This window comes from Labrus mixtus, chromosome 9 (genome assembly GCF_963584025.1).
Source record: "Labrus mixtus chromosome 9, fLabMix1.1, whole genome shotgun sequence".
Lineage (NCBI taxonomy): Eukaryota > Metazoa > Chordata > Actinopteri > Labriformes > Labridae > Labrus > Labrus mixtus.
In genome coordinates, this window is record NC_083620.1 from 755,624 (window position 1) to 776,282 (window position 20,659).

A 20,659-nucleotide genomic window follows, 5' to 3' on the forward strand; every position below is an offset into this window, starting at 1 on the left:
AGCAAGACAAGAACAGAACTACTGTTATGGATCAGCAGAGAAAACCTAAAAAGTGTAGTCTAGACAGAGAGGGACAGGGATGATTTCTCTACTGCTTAGCCCTAACTACTCTAGCAAATATTAAATCACTTTAGCCATGAATGTGAACCTGGGAATATAGTTAGTTTTTATTTACCTGCATCTGACATGGAATTGAGCACCTCCAGGGCATGAGACATGCCATTGGCAAATAGAGCAGCATCCTCCTTGCTACCGAAGTTGAGCCCCCATACCTGCCGGGCATCCCGCCACTGGTGGAAATTTGGTGTGGCCTCGTTATACTTGAGACCTTTCACAATTGGACAGTTTATCACCACCTGGGGAAGGAATAGGACAGATGATCAATACAATTCAATAGGTGTCCTTTTTTAAAACTTGAAAGCCTCACCACTATTAAAATACCTTTTTCAAAGATTAAACAGGTAAAAGGAACAGCTTAAAAATGGTTATATATAATAAAACAATTAATAAAAAAAGACAAATACAACTGTCATACTCACTACAGTACAACTAAGGGCGCATTCAGACTCAGCTGGGTCCATTTTTAAGTAGTTTTGGCAGAAAATCTGCCCATCCATTGCACAAATGCAGACTAATTTTAATGAGAACATCAATCCTGCTGTCTTAACCTAAGGTTAGTTGACTTCACACATAAACACGACTAATGCATCAAGGGAATGGATTAGGATCATTAACTCTGGCCACATGAAACGCCATGTCTGGATATTTAGATGACTCATGCAGAGATGTAACGGTGAAATATTAATATGGATCCAGAGTTAGGTCAGAGGGACTTTAAGAACCGCACCAATTGGGCTAACACCTGGCTGTATATCAGTAAATAAATCCTTTACGTACAAACATATCTTTGACAATACCTAATATTTAAGTCTCAGCCTTGTATTTAGTGATTTTAACGTTCATTTATCAATAAAAAATAGACTTGTGTTAAAAACATTATTGTAATTTTTGGTGAATAATAAGTATTCAACACACAATTCCATCAGCAAGGTTTGTTCTGTTGCTTAGAAGAACACAGCAGTTTCTTTTTCCACACAGGGTCTATTCTGGGTCTATGCTTGAGCCTCTTATTTTAGCTCTGTTGGAGTAACACTGACATGGACGACTTGTGTTAATGTAACGGTTTGAGTCTAAATGATTCATTTAAACAGGGCTGTTACATGGCTGACAGCATGAGACCTCACTCCTTTTTGATTTGCTCCTCTAGGTAATCACCTAATCAACCTCAAATGATCAGCACCTGAGAGGCTCCATAAAAACACACACCAACTCTGCAGTAAGTAACTCTGCCATTCATGTTGGATTATCATTCTCTGTCAGTTTTGTTTTGGATCATTGTTCTGAAAGGTTTGTGGTGAGGTTGGACTAGGTAAATTGGGGTTCCCCTACATTTGCTACACTTACTCAGTTGACTTTGTTAGAAACACTAGCTAAGTGTGGTTTGTGCCACCCATGTAGTTTTCTCTTTCAATATTTTGTAGAGAAGTTAGTTAGGTTTGTTTTTGGATTCATTTTAAGAGATTAGAGACTAGTTGGGTCCGCTTTTGTTTTGTTGAGTTTATTTGTTTGGCACATCCACTTTGTCCAATCTTCACCCCCACCTTGTTCATCAAATTCAGTTTTCTTCTGTTGTTATAAAATAAACCTTTTCTCATTGAGAACAACAGCTCTTTGGCTTTGTCAGTTCTTTGGTTGTCATTTACTTCTCTGCTGTTTCCAGGGACACAAAAAGGGCTTATAAAAAAATAGTTTTTATTGATGGAATATCCCTCAGAAACCTGCTAATACTAGCCTAATACCGCAAAATACATTTAACAGTTTCAAATGCACCACCAGAAATATCAGAACACACTCTAGTTTGAAGTACACGCTACCTTCTGCATGTGTCTACAATGTGGTTACATATACACAGGTAACCAAAAACTTGCAGATATACCTGCTGGTCCGTCTGCATCTTGCGACCCACTACCCTAAAGGCATTGGTGGAGGGGTTGTGATAGATCTGAACTCTGCTGAAGGCCTGGGGCCCAGCACCTGCTGGTAGCCACTTCTTACTGCCATCGTCGTAGATCATCACAGTTGCCCGAGCTTGGCAAATACTTGACTCACTGGAAGAAAGAAACATTATTGAGATGAATTATGGCATTATGAAGGTCACACATTCAAGTCAGGTCTAAAAAAAATCAAGTTCTGGGGTATTCTGTTCAGATTCACATTTTATATCAGTATTCAACATGACAGGAAGAAGACAAAGAAGCTTTTATACAAAGCACATGGAGTGGAGGTATACAACAAATATGCTTTAACACCAATAAAGTATATTAATTTAGGGACAAATAGTTGCACACTAATACCATTTTAACATCTGCACTAGTGCTGCAACAACGAATCGATAAAAATCGATTAATAAAAGTGTTGGCAACGAATTTCATTATCGATTCGTTGCGTCACGCAATTAATGCGTCACTGCCTTCGTCGCAGACTGGTGACGTACACGCCGAACTGTTTACATGCCGACAGCAGCACAGCATGCCGGAGCTAGAGCGTGACAGAGCGGAGCTGGTATTTCGGATATTAAACATAGCAGAGCGGAGAGAACGGTTCAACCGAAATCTTCTAAAGTGTGGGAGCACTTCACAATGCATAAAAACATGAGTTAGTTTCAAGCTTTGCAATAGCGATATGACGCGGCACGGGAGCACCACCTGAAAAGTAAACATGTCGGAGTCATCGCTGACTAGGAAGGGAGCTCGACAGCAGGGTAAGTCACTACAAAATCCCATGTTTGTTCCGTTTTCAAGTAAGTAAATGTAACGTTAGTCTCTCCGGTTGCTCGGCTGGTGCTTTAACGTTAACGTTAGCGTTAGCTGGTTAATGACGGCGGTAGAGCAAACTTTTTACTTTGCCAATGTCAAACAAGCTTAGACTAAAGCAAACTTTATTATTTTGCCTTTTAGGCCTACATTCAATACGTTGTCAGATATATTCTTTGTTTTTTTCACGTTATTTTCTGTTGACGTATTTGTGTAGGTGTGTGTTTTGCATTTTATTTTAGTTTAAAACATTTTTAAAGCACTTTGTCAGCTTGCTGTAAATAAATAAACAATTAAAAACGAATGTACTTACTTCAATGATTTAATAATGTAATGATTAAGCTTCCAGTGTTAATTTTCTGTAATAAGGTGAGAGTTAATACACTGCACTGTATGCAAGTGCATTTAGACACTTAATTAAATTTGTGTAAATAAGTAGTTTTTAGGGTACCTGTATGAGTGTAAATAAATATATATTATAAAAACGTGTGTTGTCTGTAAGTGCTCTTTGGGTTACTTACTTGCCTTTACATAACAATAATTCATAACTAAAACAACAAGGCACATTGATTAGATGTAAATTGTGCTGTTTTACATACTAATACTATCTTTGTCATTGCAGAAAACATCATGTACACCACAGCAAGCATCCGTCTTGACAGATAGCATCCTCAACATGCTCATCGCTGACATGAGGCCTCTGACGATGGTTGAAAATGAAGATGTAACTTCACTACAATGATCCCCACCTTGAACCCTGGCTACACTCTTCCCTCAAGGACCCATTTCACAAAGCTCATGGAGACGTCCAAGCAGTAACCTGTTGTTTTTTTAAACTTTTGTTTGCACTGTCAATGAACTAATGTTCTGTTTTTGAATAAACGTGTGGAAATTCAAAATGTTCTTTTTTTTTTTTTTATCCGATTCATCGATTAATCGGAAAAATAATTAGCCGATTAATCGATTATTAAAATAATCGTTAGTTGCAGCCCTAATCTGCACTCCTGAAAATATCTAAATAATTTTAGAAGGACTGCTCCAGATATTCTTCTGACCTGGCTGTTCACTTCTGCACCTCACAGCGGGAGACTATCCCTGTCAGACAGGACTGTATACATCTATATCTATTAATGTATTTACTCATGCATTTTACAAACTTTAACATCTTAACACTGACATTCTAAACACTTTGAAAAACAAATGAAAATAAGTAAAAATAGATATATATATAAATATAAAAAATAAACAAAACAACACTTTGGAACATTTCTATACACGACAAAACCTATGGGCAAAAATAGTAATTTTATCTTGAATATTTTGTTTTTCGGGAATACAAAATCAAAATTGAAACTTGACTTTTTACCTAGCTTTTAATATGAAAATCTGACAGGCATGAGCATTTGCCTTGCGGATGCTGTGGGGGTATAATTTACAGCCCAGATATATAGTGAGGGAATTTAACAGATATTTGGCCAATCTGAGAAAAAATGGTCTCACCAAGAAATTTCTTCACAAATGTGTTCTTAGAGGTGTCTTTTAACACAAAAAGATTTATATCCAACTTCTGCAGGAAAATCCAGGAGAGCTGCTCAAAGTTGGGGTACCTGGAACCTCATTGGGGAAAAATTGAAAATGTTAACCTCTGCCTTAGGTAGCTTGTGAGGGGTCAAACGATATGTTTTTCAGGATTCTGAATCCATTGCAAACATTAGTTTTGCAAAAGAATCCACTCCTTGGTGGGAAAACAGCCACGCCCCCTTTTAAATGTATGTTTTAAAGTAGCTTTATATGTTTATTTCAATTTCTGGAATACTATTTAAAAAAAAAGAGATATTGCAACACTTTGTTAATTGTCTCAGGGGTCCACGTATGAGTCTCCAGAATCTACAGTTCCTAAAGTGGGGGCTGGGACACCCTAGAGCCTTGGGCTCCTGAGAACCTGAGAAGGGGGTCCCTAGATGCCTTTCATAACCAAATAAAAAAGTTTAATGATTTAAAATGGCATATTTGACCCATTATTGTCAAAATATATACAAACAAGTAGTTGAATTTAAAAATAGTCTTTTAAATGTAGGTTTTCACTTCAGTGCAACAATGTAGGTGTGTCTGTTGCACATACATCACCTGAGTGTCTGTTTATTACATTTTGAGTCTCTACTCAGTCCTACAGTTTTAATGCATGGAGATAACTTGTGTTCTGCTTCTAGCCTATCTTACAATAAATGACAGTGGGGGTCCCCAGTCTCTAGCACAGTCATTTTGGCGGTCCCAGGCTCAAATGTTTGGGACCCTCTGCTCTACATCATCATTGATACAGTTTTTGCATGCTGAGATACATTCAACACCATTCTTCTTGCAGCTGCTCCACCAATTGCTGCAATCTCCATATACAACTGCAGCTTGTGAACTATAGTATGGGGTCCTGTGTTGGGATCGATCATCGTGACGTTACAGATGTGAGGTGAGCCGAGAGCTTCTGAAAGTGTGAAGGAGCAGTCAATGTACACCTTGGTTTCTCAGTAGTTCAGAGTCTTTCAGGTTATCAACAACCTACAACTCCACTCTCAGACTGAACCTTAAAAACAATAAAGTTTGATTTATTTCATGATGATATTATATTCTCTTTCCCATTGTATGCTTCCAAAATAAATAAATAATAATAATAAAATCGCAATAATCAATAGTATTGAATCACAATATTATTCGAATCAGCAACCAAGAATCGTGATAAAATTGAATTGCCACAAAAGCATATCCCAGCACTAGTGAGTGCGCCCTAAAACTTCTAAACTAAGAGCATTTCATCCCTTATGCTGCAAACAACAGAATTAACCTTCCCTGCTGAGTCCTGAGCGTAGACAGAAAGCACAGGGGATATTTAGGTAACTTCAGGGCTAAGCCCCGTCACTGTGTGAGCAACCCACACCAGCAGGTAGAAGTTCATTGTTGCGCACACAGCTTAAACTGTTCAACCTTCCTGCTGTTTCTTACAGCTATCGATCGCTCTCTCAATCCATCACAACGTCAATTAAATGAAACTTAATGGCAGCTCAGCTTGAATCCACCTTAAACCTTAAAGCATCTGAGAAACACTGAATATCGCCTCTACAGATTATTCTGTTAAAAGCCTGTGAATGTCAATCACTAAAAGAATCCTGACCGATAAACAGGCTGAGCTCCTGGAGCCACACTGTATCTATCCCACATCCTGTGTCTGATGAAGTGTGGGAAAAACAATTATTTACAACGTCAAATTGGGTTTATTTTGTCCCTTTACTAATTTTAATAACATTGTCTGAACACTGGAGATATCCTAAACTGAGCTCTTTGAGACAAGCTGTACAAACCTCCATCTAAAAACACATAAGAAAAAGTGTGGCATGAGACAAAAGCTTATTCACAGCAAGCAGAATACACACAAGTTACAACACATTCAGGAATGCAAACACATGCACTTTCAGGTAGAAGAGTCAGAGAATGCAATGTATGTTTCGGACACAGATCTTAAGAGAAACAAATTGTTCATATTTGAAAATGATACCATGACTATAAAAAACAAACATCTCAAAAATATGTTGTATAAAACTAATTGGGAAAAGGAAGAAAATATTGAGAATAATTATTAAAGTTACAGATGAACAGAGACAGAGGAACTGTAAATCAGATTTTTTTTAACTGGTCTGTTCCCCCTCCTCATTGTATTTTTTACCCTCCGTATTCTTCCCTTGGTGCCTTAATCCATCTCTTCCCCCTCTCCCCCTCCATCTGTCCTGCCAATGATACAATCTGCTACTTCCTGTTTAACTGCACCAAAGCCACAACCCACTTCCTGCTGCCAGCAATGCCTAATACGGTGTGCCTCTTGGTGAACAGTCACTGGCCACACTCTCATAGGTTAAAGAAAAAAAAATAAACATCTAACATATACCATTGAAATCAAGCCATTGTTGATTTTTTTTTTTGCTTCAATGCTTACAGCTTAATAAACCTTAAATAAAGACAGAGTAATCTAATAATATTATTAATAAATGATTAAGTATTTGAGATCCTTGTTTGCTCTTCTCCTTCTCAAGTTTTTGGGCCAATAAATTTGCCTGTTATCTGTTGAGTGATTCTGATAGAAACAAGCAATAAATAATGAAAAAAACTGCAACTTTAAAACACCTAAATGTAATTGTTTTCTTTGACATACGTCTTTCTCATAGTTGATTATGAGACAGACTGAAATTGATAATGATGCCTCCATGCCAGTGTGACCGTGCCCTAACAGAACACAGCCAATCTAGCTCCTTTGTTTTGTTTAACCTTTTCCAGTTAAGATTGACAGTGATTGATACATTTCACTGTTAAAATAAAGCAGACTGTAAGTTCCTCACAGGAGCTTTGTTTGGCTGTAGAAGCATTCGAGATGTGTAACCCTTTGGATAGGGCCATTACTGTGTACAAGTTGTTGTCAAATTATGCAATGCATTGGGGATGACAACATTTCCTATGGAAACCATGAGGACTGAGAAATTGGTTTATATTGTACCTTATTCCAATTTAATATACCTGCATTAATTTCAGATGGAAATAAATGTTGTAAAAAAAAGTGTTAGAGATGTTTGAGATAATTTAGGATGTAATGCTATTAACCATCTTGTCCTGCAAACTACGTTAAACGTTAAAATACCTATTTAAAGAAGCCACACGTGATTCTCTAGTTACCACGGTAACTCCTTGGTCTCAGGACTTCAACTATCCTGTGGTGTTGCTCCGTGCTTGAGCAGAGCTGTAATGCACATGTATCTGATGGAAGTTGGAGGTTTGGACTGAGAAATTGAAAGCAAGGCCTCAGAACAAATACTGTGTCTACTAGGCATGCAACAATTCGCAATAAAATATTGAACCGTTCGGTATGGCATCCACGGTTCAATACTGACTTGTGAATTGCGGTTTTATCGGTTTGGCGTTTAACTAGTTTCCGCGCATTGTATTTCTCTCTAAATTGGCTCTGTCTGTGTGTGCCTGTGAGTCAGCGCACAGGGATGAGGAAACCCCGCTCACCAAGTGAGTTAATAGCCAATCACCACGCGCTAAAGTTTGGTGACGCGGACAACAACATTACTTTTAGCATGGCGAGCAGTGAGGAGCAGCCAGGCCCAGAGTGGCTAATCGGGAGAACCGGGACAATTCCCGGTGGGCCGGGCTGCCTGAAGGGCCGCCAGGGCCGGTACAGTGACAGTCTATAGATCATACAGGCTGCAGTCATTGCTCAAGTAGCGATGTTGACCAGTTTCTGATAGTGTGGAGCGAGTGTGTGCGCCTGGAAAACATGTACTGCGCAGTGTTTCCCACTCGTCCAGGTATATTAACGACCACAAACGCCCTTTTTCCGAAAGCCTCTCTCCCTCATTATGTCAAAAACATGCATTAAAAGATAACTGTGGGTCCGTGAACGTGAGAGGGAGAGAGCGCTATACGGATGAGCGAGAGTCGGGGAATGTGCCATTACGCATATAAGTGGACGGACAAGAAACAAAAAGTGAAATTGATCATCTGCTCTACATGTTAACCAGTGAAGTATGTGAACTACATGGCAGGCTGCTGTCTGTTAACTAACTGATGTCTTTCAACATCAACTGAGTGCTCCTCTGTCTGTGCGTCTGCGCATCACCCTCACTGCTCTTATTAAAAACTCTAAACTGGTCATAAACCACGTCTGAACCTTCAGTGTGAGGTTTGATGTCTTTTGAAGTGTTCTTAAATCGTTTGAGCTGCTGTTAAAACTCAAAATATTTACAATACTGAACATTACATGAATAAGAGAGGAGCCATAATCGTAACTAAAAGAGAAATATGACAGTATGCCACCAATGCACTTTTTTGTTGACATTCATTGAGCTAATTGTAGTTTACTTCATGTTCAAATCTAATCTGACCTTTGCAATAGGCTGAAAGGAGAGCACCTGAATTTGTTTTTGCTTCAAAGTAAAATAAATAGTTTTAAAATGAAAAAAAGTAGCTCTCTTTCTAAATCCCTTGATGTTCTGTAAAATTTGCCTAAAATACTTAACACTGGAAACATTTTAACAGCCCGGCCTGTCAGAACCGAACCGTGAACCATGACCAAAAACAGTTTTTTGGTTTTTTGGCTGACTGTATTGTTGCATCCCTAGTGTCTACATTATTGATAACAATTTTGGCCACCAAGTAGGACTGGGGGAAAAACAGATTAATCGAAGTATTCTTTGTTGGCCAATTTTAAAATCAACAGTCTTCCCGGAAGCGTTGGCGGAAGCGTTACATCATCACTTTGCATCTTCCGCTTCAAGCCGATGCTATCCAGGATCAGCTTGAAGCAAGATGAGCTTAAGCCTGCATCTTTACAATTTAAATCTCAAGTATGGATGCACTTTGTGAAAAAAAAAATGTCTGGAAAAGCAGAGCTGGACATGGCTAAAGCCATATGCAAACTCTGTGATAGGCCAGGTGCTATATTGTGGAAATATTACCAACATGAGTGCCCACTGTGCATGTCACCTTCTGAACACAGAGCAAACCAAATGACTAACAGCAAACCAATGGACACTGAAGTACCCAGAACTTTATACAAAGCAAAAGCATCTTCATAAAGTCAATAGTTCATTTTACCTGCAAAACCTTCGTCCGTATAGCATTGTGGAAAATACGGATTTTCAAAACCAAGTTTTCAACAGACGTACATTATACTGTTAAGAAAGTTTTTCTTCAAATCTACAACAAGATTGTCTGAAGTCAAAGAAAAGCTGAGCAGATCTGACTGTGACGCATGGACCTCGCAGGCCATAGAGTCATATGTTGTCTATGTGCGCATCAGTCCATACTACTATGGCGCTGTTCACTGCCACTCAAGGCAATGCTCCTATTTCCACCGCAGTATGCCACTAAGCTCTGCTCCTTTCCTAATAATCTGCTCCAAGTCTATTTTCAACAGGGCCCACTGCAAGCAAACGTCAAGCTGAACATAATATATTGACCCGAACAAAGTCAGACAAGGAAATGCACAAAGCATTCGGACAATTTAAAAAAATAACACAATATGCAGACTCCTGATTGTATTTTCCATTACTTTATCATCTTGATGTCAAAACAGGCACCACATTAACAGTAAATCATTCCCAGAAAGCCAAAACAACATATTTGTAAATGTTCTCTTTATTCCTGTGATCTTATAGTTGTTCTCCTGGAATATGTGTACAGGTGCTAATGGCAGCACTCATGATCCAGAAACTGACCCAGAAGGGCGGGACGGTTGCTGTCCGTCGTAGCAAATCCGTGGCACTAACAGAACACAGTGCTCATGGACTATGTGGAAATCAATGCTTCTCAATCATTGTAGACCGTCATGACTCAGAGAGACATTTAAATAGGATATATTTGATTTCTGTTATAAATTTCTGTGTATAACATCGCACACTTACTTTAAGCGCAGTCACTTCGATGATTAAAAACATTGTATTTCCGAAAAATCCGTCACAATAAAAGTCCTCCTGGAATGCTTTTATTTTGTTGATGTCATATCAGGAAATGACTGTAGCAACTTAACTCAACTGACAAAGAGAGAAACGTAACTTTCTCAAAGCACACAGAGACAGATTGACGATACTCAAATAGCCGAATGCCGAGGACGTGAAATAAATAATAGAATGGGCTATTGGAGGGTCGAAACTTAGACCTCAAAAACAAATCCGAGAGCCCGTTCTGACTGAAGACAAAGGTGAACGCACAGATCTGGAGGCCGCTGCCTTTAAACCCGAAACTGTTCAATATACCCCTTATGTGATGTTAACTATAAGAAAACTGTCAGATTGTCAAAATCCCTGCTCTGGTCCGCTCACTTCACCGCTCCCTCTCTCTCAGTCGCTCAACCACTCACGCACGCCGCCCTGCCAGACCCTAACAGCAGGTGAGATGACACTACTTAGACTGAGACAAGCATATGCTACTGGCAGGATCAACCAGGTATCCCGGGAAACCGGCGGCGGAGAAGCTTTTGGGGGAACGTAGTGCAGTGGATACACTCGTCCGTTGTGTTTACGGCGAGAGTCCAATAGCTGGGATGAAGTGGAATGGTGATATAGCATATGTTCTGTTTCAGCCTAAACTGAGCAGAGGTGATCGGGTGACAGACAGAACCAGTCAGCACCAAACATGCTGCTGGACAGATTAACATTTTCCACAATGTTATGAAAGACCCCTGTCTATACCAGGAGTTCCTGGACACAGACTCTGTACCAGAGAAACTCTGCGCCCAGTTCACAAGACTGGACAAGAAGGAGGCAGCGGAGACACCAGTCAAGGTTCTTCAAGAACATGTAAGGTTTTACTCACTACATAATATTTTGTAAATATACATTTCTTGGTATTGCTGTTTATGTGACTATGATTCCTTTTTTTTGCAGGCAGTAAGTTCCTGTCACCCCAAGTGAATACACTTCAGACTGCTGTGTACTGTCTGGTTGCAATCTTCACATGGACGACTGAGACATGAACAATTTGTCCTTCAAGCTGCACAGCACCAACTCCAGGCGTTTGGTGTCTCTTCCCTAATGTGCTTATTCATTTTGCTGTTTTTATTTTTGATGGTGCTTATGAAATACTCCTGATCAATCACAGACTGTTCAAAATCAATTGTAGTTTATAATTTAAACTGGGAAACAGAGTGGAGCATGTTTTATAGTTTACAAAAGAGTGTTAATTGAACATCAATCTACTATTGCAAATGGTACAGTTAAATGACTGCTGCTGGTGTTAAACTACTACCCATGCTTCTCCTACTATTTATATGATAAAGGGCCATATGACATGTTTTATGATATGCTGTTATCACTGTGAAGTTGTTGCTGCCTTTTAACCAGGACCATCTAAAAAGGACATGTCCATATGTAATTCATAAAGAAGAAGAAGTTCCCTTCCCCCCCTCCCCAAAAAGTATAAAACTTCAGCTATAGTTTCCAATCAAAACTGTATTGCCTTAAACTCTTTGATGTGGTAGGGAAACATCCTGCCCTAACAAAAACGTGGACTGGATGTAGCTGTGGATATGAGAGAGCTCCAGTAATGTTTTTATTCAAGGGGAGGGAGTTGGAAACCTGTACAAGCTATACCAGGTTGAGGGAACTCTCCTGATGCGGGTGACAACACAAGACGGCATGACCACCCTGATGTGCTGGCCCAGGTATTCCCAGCACCACCGCACAACATTGGCGTATGCCAGGTGTCTGTAGGAACTGAAAAAAAAAATGAATATAACAAAATAATGGTAAGCCTTTTTGCAGTGCTTTGTCCTAAATGAGAATAATTTAATGTACTCCAAAAAAGGATAATGAATCACACAGGTGTCGCAACACTTCTGATAATACTTTCTGACTTTGTAAACTACATGTTATGAATACAAAACTATTCTCTGTATCAATTGACTTTGACATATGTTTCTGAAGTATAGGCATTTTGTTCAGCAGGATAATCTTCACAGATGAACGCCATTTTTATGATGTTTGAAGAGTTAATGTGGCCGACAGAAGTAAAAAGCTAACGTTATGATAAAGCTAACTACACCACGGTCAGATGATTGTGATGTCACTACCGTTATGCTTCAAACGATCTCTGATAAACTAATCCATGTATCTTAATAAATTGTTTACTAACATAATATTCACCTTAACCTAAAGATTAAACCTACAGGAGACATCTCCGACTAGTGAGAGAGTTCCCGGCCTCTGTGTCCGGCGTGATGACGTTTAATGTCCCCGACAACCACTGTAGTCACATTTAGCCACTGCCTTTTTTTTGTTAACCACAGACCTTATTTCAGGCATCTAACCACAAACCCATTCATAATCCTCATTGAGTTTTAGACGTTAGACCCCATGGCGCTCAAATGCTAACTCACTTCAGGGTTTAGGACTCATTCCTGTGGCGCCCTCTTATGGGTGTGTTCTAATTCATAACTCTGTTGTGCCTACGCGAGTGTAGAGGAATTGGAGGTTTGTCGTGTTTGTTTTGGTTTTATTTTTCTTGATGACCTTAACATTTTAAATAGTGGTTAGAAGGTTCCTTATACAATTTACTAAATAATTTTTCTGAGAATCCTAAAAACATTGAAGCAGAATTGCTATTTTTACTTGAATATCCCTAAATCAATCGTTAGAATTGGGACCTTGTTAATCTATTCATTCTGTTCTGATAAACATCTCTGCTCCGCTCTTGAGTTACATCCAAGAGTGAGTTTTATACTCTGATACAATCACAGACTCAGACGCAGCGATATGGTATGAATTGTGGCTGAGCCACAAGTTAAAACGCTTTCCTTTTCTTATACCATATTGTTTTGGATTCTATTAAAGATGTTTCTTGGATTTTTAAGATATCCAACAGCCTTTCTATTCTCAACAGAAAGAGCGTCAGTCACTGTTAATCAGATGAAGGAAAGTTTGTAATCTTTGCAAAGTTGTCTGACTTTTACCTGATGTAAGTGGAGTCCCCTGTCCTTCACTTGCTGCCCCCTCTGTCCGGTAAATAGAGACCTTTGCCGCAAGATCAACAAGCAGGGGTGATTCAAGACTTTTTTTTAATGGGATGGCCCAGCCCGGGCCCTGAGGGAGGGGTAACTCAGCTTCTTTTTATTTTGACTTTCATCTTATTGATTTTTTTTTTTTTGCGTTACTATAATATATATAAAGTATATAATATTATATACTTTGAAAATAATGTATATTTGCGTTAATTCTAAGAATATTTTGTTTTCTATTTAATTTCAGTTTCAGCAGTTCTACTTGCTGTATAGAATTGATGGCTTTTTGGTAACAAATAAGTCATTAAAGGTGTAAAGTTTTATTCACCACTTCTATATGCAGTCCAGGTTTTGAAAGGATAGTGTTTAAGTTCAATTTCATATGTGAAGAGGGCTCACATGTTTGCCATGTGCACTTTGCACTTCAGGTGCTCTTTTCACTTTTGCCAGCTGACTGGACTGTCCATCATGGAAGGCGGGCTCTAATGCTAAGAATTCCTCTGAAGTAAACCAACCAGCCCTTTTCTACGGACACTGTTATTAGCTGTAGGGCTAAGCCAGCTAAGTGAACACTGACTTAGGAGGTTTTCTCTTGGACACAAATAGGTCTCTAGCTGATGCTCTGAGAGGGATTTGAGTCATCAACCCTGGAAAATACCTCCAATAAAAAAGGACTTTGTTGAGACAACAGAGGACTTCAGCAAAGAAAAGAAGATAAAAAGGATGCCATGCAAATTGCAAATGATTTTTCCAAACACCTTCAAAAGTAAACCCAGTCCATCTTTACTTGCTGTTTATACACTTAGAGTGAGTTCATAATCCCTCTGTTGTTAAACTGTAAGGGAGGGGTTAACAGGAAATCACAGAGCACAGCCTGGAAACATGCACTCTTCGAGATGTCTGTATATGGCTGTGATCTGAGAGCTATTTCCCAAATGTGCTGGCAAGTACAGTCAGGCCCAGTGGATCTGAGTATTCTGTCCTGCTCCGCCTCCGTTTACCTGACCCTCCCACATCTCTCCTTTGCAACTTTTCTCTACTTTCCTAAACATGTTCCCTCAATCATGTGATCCAAGAACAAGACCTGCTGGCACTTGTTACTTGGTTGAATTCATGCAGTGTTCTTAATGCCATATGTAGAAGCAGGTATAAGAGCAGCTTTAGCACAGTGATACAAATCCTTTATCATGTGAATCATGCAAGTGGTGATAAGAAAAATACTATTCAGATTTCAGTCCTGGAGCCAAACCAAGACACATCCAAGTTACAGTAGACTAAGTAGTGATATAATGACCTCTGTGAGGTTATAACACCACTATTCTTACCAGTGTTTCCCTACCATTATATTAGGGGGGGTTAAAAAAATAAATAATTAAGTAATCCTCGCGACTTTGCAAATGAACTACTTCCATGCAGCTTTGTGACTCATAATTGCTGTAATTATTCTTTTCACAGCTTTCAATACACATTCAAACCAGAAAAGGAATTACAAAAGGTTACTTCATCGTTTTAACCACTTCCTGGCCTTGCAGCCTGAATTTGTACCCGATATTGCAGAGAAATAGTCAGACACATTAACAAGCAACAGCAAATATAAACAGACCTGAAACAAGCCAAATCTTTAAAAAGAACAATGTATTAAAACAGTAACAATCACAACAGGCAATCAACATTAAGCCCCCGTTCACAGTTCATTTTGGTCAGGGTTAATCTACTCACAGTAATATAAAAGAGTGAGTTCTCCTGTTACTCTCAAATCTTAAACAAAAAGCTGTTTTAGATTCACAATGTTACCCTGAGTGAGTCATCACAACAGTTGTCAGAGTTCTCCCCAGTATCCCGACAGTGACTGATCTTCCCATTTGAAAAGGCTGGGGCAACCACCATCTTAGTTTCACCGTTCTTATGCAGCATCATTCAGGGAGCATGACACCAAATAGATAATAATCATAATAAGTAAGTAGAAGAACATTTTTATGCGCTCACTCCTGAATGTGTAGAAATGATCATTTGACTACAAAACAGAAGAATTAAGTGTATTGTGAAGAGGCTCAAATGGTTTTATTTCACTTTAATACAGAACTTTATGTTGATTTTAAAAAGGAGTTTCATTCGGTCAGCCTTGTTAGTATAGAAACAGCAGTAGCGCACGATTGGTATTGTTAGCAGTGCCGTTAAATAAGGAGCGTCATACATTTAAAAGAGAGAGAGCCGGGGCGCTGGTGCAGTGGTTAGTGCGTGCACCCCATGTATGGAAGCTGTTCAGTAGTCTTCCAAGCGGACGGCTCAGGTTCAAATCCAACCTGTGGCTCCTTTCCCGCATGTCATTCCCCACTCTCTCTCTCCCGCCCTGATTTCCAAGTCTATCCACTGTCCTATCTCTCCATTAAAAGGCACAAAAAGCCCATAAATAATTTTTTTTTTTTTTTTAAAAGAGAGAGAGCCTTGTTGTTTTATTAGTTCAAACTGATTGTATTTAATGAATTAATGTTTCAAGCAACTACTGTGCTGCTATAATGGTTTCAATAAAACATAAACTGAGAAAAAGACGTGCACTTTGTAACTCATTAATTATTAATGATTAATCGATAATTGATCGTTAAGGTGTTCAACTGTCGGTTAAGAAAAATGACTGAAATTGGCATCCCTAGTTAATACTGAAGGTCACTTTACTTAGCAACATCTGCCATCAGTGTGTGAATGGGTGTAAATAGGTAGGTGGTAGGGAGAGACCGAAAAGGGAGTTTTGGGTCCGATATTAGGGAGAGAAAAAAACTATATTTTTCTTAGATCTATCTTTAATCTGTAGACATAGATAAATATAGATATTAGTGATGTTAATGATTAATCCCATTTAAGAATTTACTGATTAAAAATCACAAGCTGTTTACAATTATACAGTCACATGTAATACCATTTTATGCCACAAAATGCGCCTGTCACCTTGTCAACTTAGAAAACGACTGTTATTAAGCTACTACTAAAGGCCCTGACACAACAAGCAGATGGCAAAGAACTAGTGTCGATGAAGGGAGCCAGCGGCCAATCACCACGTACGTTATGAGCATGCGTGAGAGGAAACAACTCTCCATGCTAGCAGGGGGCGGTAGTCCATTGTTATGATACGAAAAACCATTTTCACACGGCACCACAGAAAAGAAGAGGTGGAGGCAACAAATAAGGAGAAACCAATGAGAGCATGGATACTACAGTGGCGTGATCAAGGGGCTTTCCTGAACCTGTCTCAATGAAACCTCCCAACAGCCAATCAGAGAGACCGCAGATTCAACATGACGAATCAGCCAAAAAAAGTACAACTTGGTACAACTAAACTCATGCCCACAAACTCTGCCTGGAACCTAGGTTTCATGATTGATGACACCTAGGTAGCTAAAATGGTCTTTTTGCGTATGCCTTCACCCTAAAACAGCTGCCTGTCAGTACCTGTGTCCGATCAGACTTAAAGCTGTTCCATTTGCACTTACTGACGTCTCCATCTTTCTAGATCCTTGCTTGTGTTGTACTTACTCTCCTGCCCAGGTATCATCTATGTGTGGGAACCACTGCGTTTATTTAACAAGCCTTTAAATTATGTAGTTTCACTGACCTTTCCAATGTTTGTTTGTCCATAGTTATAATTGACTCTTTATTCATATCTGGTAATACTCTTGTGACCCAGCGTTATCATGGTGCATAATGATAACAAAATTAAACTGCTGCTCATTAAATCATCTGCTTGGCCTCCTCCAATACAGTTTTCTAATAAAGCAATCACAATCATACCAGTTAGAATTTAATGGCCTAAAGCTAAACTTTTTTAAAGGCTTTATATGTGATTTTTCACACTTAAATGTAATAGAAATCAAGTATATCCTCTGAAAATAACTCTGTGAGTCATGACTGTCTACAATGGGTGTAACACCCGAGTCCCACTGTCTGTGATGTTTTCAGAGTCCTATCTTCACTTTGTTTACATCGCCCGGACGGCCGGCTGACTGACTCCTCCCCTCGTGTATAAAAGTTGTTTAATTGAGGGACTAGAGAAAAGAAGAATAACATACTGTACTCACTGCTTAACTGTGTTTCTAGATCACGCTCATTTCAGGTAAATTTACATGCAGTGTGAAGATACGAGCATAATAAAGATCGCTAGCAACAATGCAGAGCGAGTTGTTTTGGTTTCATGCTGGTGCTCAAGGGTGCGACATCTGCTGGATCAATAAATTATTTTAAAGGCATATTCTGCCTTTAAGATGGCTGATATCATCAAGCACATTGTACAGTAACTGGTATCCATTACACTCCATTAAGGAATGGACTCCTGATGAACCCAATGTATCCTTGCACCCATTAGCAGGGCAAACCTTATACATCGCTATAGCATTTCTGCCCACAACAAGCTCTGGCTGGTCCACAGTTCTGCTTGATTTCACATGGGTTACACATTGAGATCTTTGCTAGGAGATAAGTCTTACAAGCTATAATACAGAAATTATATAAATAAAACTTCCTGTGGGGACATCTCTCCGCTACATTCTTATCAAGCTCGTTATTTACCAAGCAATAGACTCAGAATAAAAGCAATGGAATTATGCTTGTATAGCCCTATCCTAGTCTTCTGACTACTTAAAACCCTTTTTACAGTGCAGGTCACACTAACCCATTCACACTACATTAACATACTGATTGCAGAGGCTGCTATGTAAAATGTCATCAGTATAAACTAATCCATTCATAAACATTCACAGGTAGCTGACGCAGCAGTGGGAGGATACAATTTTACAATTCACTTAGCAGACGCTTTTATCCAAAGCGACGTACATCAGAGAGTAAGTACAACACAAGCAAGGATCTAGAAAAAAGGGAACAATGTCAGTAAGAGCAAACGATCAGCTTTGAGTCTGATTGGACACACAGGTGCTGACAGGAAGTGACCAGAGGCAAAGCACAACATTGAGGGCAGTTCTTGAGAGCTCTAATCAGTATAGAAACCATCTTATAAGTCATCGTTTATTAAACAAAAACCATCGTCATTACCATCATCATCATCAATAATATGGAGACCATCATCATTAAGTTAGTAGGTATTCATGAAAGAGCTGGGTCTTTAGCTTTTTCTTAAAGGTGCAGAGGGACTCTGCAGATCGAATGGAGTTTGGAAGTTCATTCCACCACCGAGGGGCAACAGAGGAGAAGAGTCTAGTCAGAGACTTAGGACCCTGTTGTGAAGGTTGGATCAGACGCCTTTCATTGGCAGAGCGTAGTGGGCGGGAGGGAGTGTAGACCTGGATGAGTTAAAGTAAGGAGGAGCTGTTTTTGTCGCTGTTTTGTAAGCGAGCAGCAGAGTTTTAAATTTGATGCGAGCAGTAACTTGGAGCCAGAGTAAGGAGATGAACAGCAGAGTGACTCTTTTGTGCTCTTTTAGGAAGGTTGAAGACCAGTCGTGCTGCTGCATTTTGTATCATCTGCAGAGGTTTGATAGTGCATGTAGGAAGACCTGCCAGTAGAGAGTTGCAATAATCGATGTGTGATATCACAAGAGCCTGTACCAGGAGCTGTGTAGCATGTTCTGACAGGTAAGGTCTGATCTTCCTGATGTTGTACAGGGCAAATCTACATGAGCGGGCAATCGAGGCTACTTGAACCTTAAAAGTTAGCTGGTCATCAATCATGACACTCAGGTTCCAGGTTTGGTTGTTCCAAGCTGGATATTGATCTGTGGTTGCATAGAGGGACTGGCTGGGATGACAAGGAGCTCAGTCTTTGAAAGGTTGAGTTGAAGGATACTTTAACATATGACTGCAGGAGCTCGGGATCTGAGGCAACTGACTACCACTGATCCACATAAGACATCAAGAATTGATTAGATAAGGGCAGCTACCGTCCTAAACAAAAATACTGGCAAGACTTAGTATCAGACAAATATTTTGTTTATATTATAGTTCTATAAACAATTATTTAAACTCAACAGGAGTTAAGAACATCTAGTTTGGTTTTGCGATTTACTACATTCATACATAGTTTTTTTATCCTTCAGTATTCTGAGATCCATGCAGTCCTTTTATCATTAAAGATGTCTAATGAGTTTCCATAAAATGTGTATTGCAATATTGGTGCGCCAAAGTGTTAGGCAACAAGTAGAGACATAAAAAAGCTGTATCCCAGCATGCTTGTTAATGTGAACATTACACAACAGCAACAAAACCAAAAGAGTTTTATCTCTTTAGCCCACACATATAAATAAACAAGAATATTGGTGAATGAAACATGCAACTGCTCTGTCAGGGAAATGACAAGAAGATAATTTTGAAAAAGGAAGCAGATAGAAAAAATTCAAAGATCAATGTTAGTGCTGCATTTCTTTTGAGTTACTGCTAAGGCACCAAAACAAAAAAGCTGAACCAGAGCGATAAGGGAGATGGAGATGGAGGCCTATCCCCCACTTTCACGGCTGATCAATAGACTTGCATAACTGTGTAAGGAGAAATGTGGAGGATCCCAGTGTGGCCTTGCTTCTAGACAGGGGATTCTAAACTAAGCACAGGAAACTTTGCTTGAAAATAAACTGCTGTCAATTAATCAATTTGTTAAATTGTAAACAGTGTAGAGTGGACCAAATACAACTGTGGGTGTGCTGTATCATGCAAGTAATCTTAAATAAGTAATCTGATGCAGTTGTAACGCGACATAGGACAGACCTTTTAGTCACAAAGACCGAATCAGTGGGCCATAAATGGAAGCTTCAAGTCAGCTATGATGGTAACTGTAATATTAAAACAGATGGATGCGGTGCCTGTGCCACAACATCAAAAGAATAAGGTGGTCTGACATCCAAAATGGTAGGGCTAAATGTCCTTATCCCAGTGCATGGACTCACAGGCACACACAAACAGAGCCAATAGAAATACTTTGCATGAAAGCGGTCATTTTTTTTATTACAAATACCATCATAACCCTATACCCTGGTAAAATGGCAAGACGTTATGAAAGTATGAAGAAATTGATACCGCCCTAACCTAATTCCTAGTTGTACCACTTTCCAACTTGACTAAACAATACCTTAATTTCTAAATCAATAGCGGTGGTGAAACAGATAATGCTCGATGGTGCCATGATGTAGCCTATAACAAAGAAAGTCTCAGTGAAAAGAAGGTGGCGTTTAAGTAGCTTCATGTAGACCTGCTGCAAATTGGAAGACATTACAGTCTTTTAAAATATATTTGTTAACACAGAAACAGGTGGTCAAGCG

General features: G+C 39.3%; 1 protein-coding gene across 1 annotated transcript in view; it reads right to left on the minus strand.

Moving 5' to 3' along the window:
- The window catches only part of vaspb (vasodilator stimulated phosphoprotein b), a 37,217-nt gene that overhangs the window by 13,546 nt on the left and 3,012 nt on the right, over positions 1 to 20,659 (minus strand). Inside the window, exons 2-3 of the mRNA XM_061045815.1 lie at positions 1,997 to 2,168; positions 176 to 356 (exon numbers count right to left, since the gene is read on the minus strand). Of these exons, the coding sequence (XP_060901798.1) occupies positions 176 to 356; positions 1,997 to 2,168 (353 nt within the window). The remainder of the gene's footprint in view (positions 1 to 175; positions 357 to 1,996; positions 2,169 to 20,659) is intronic.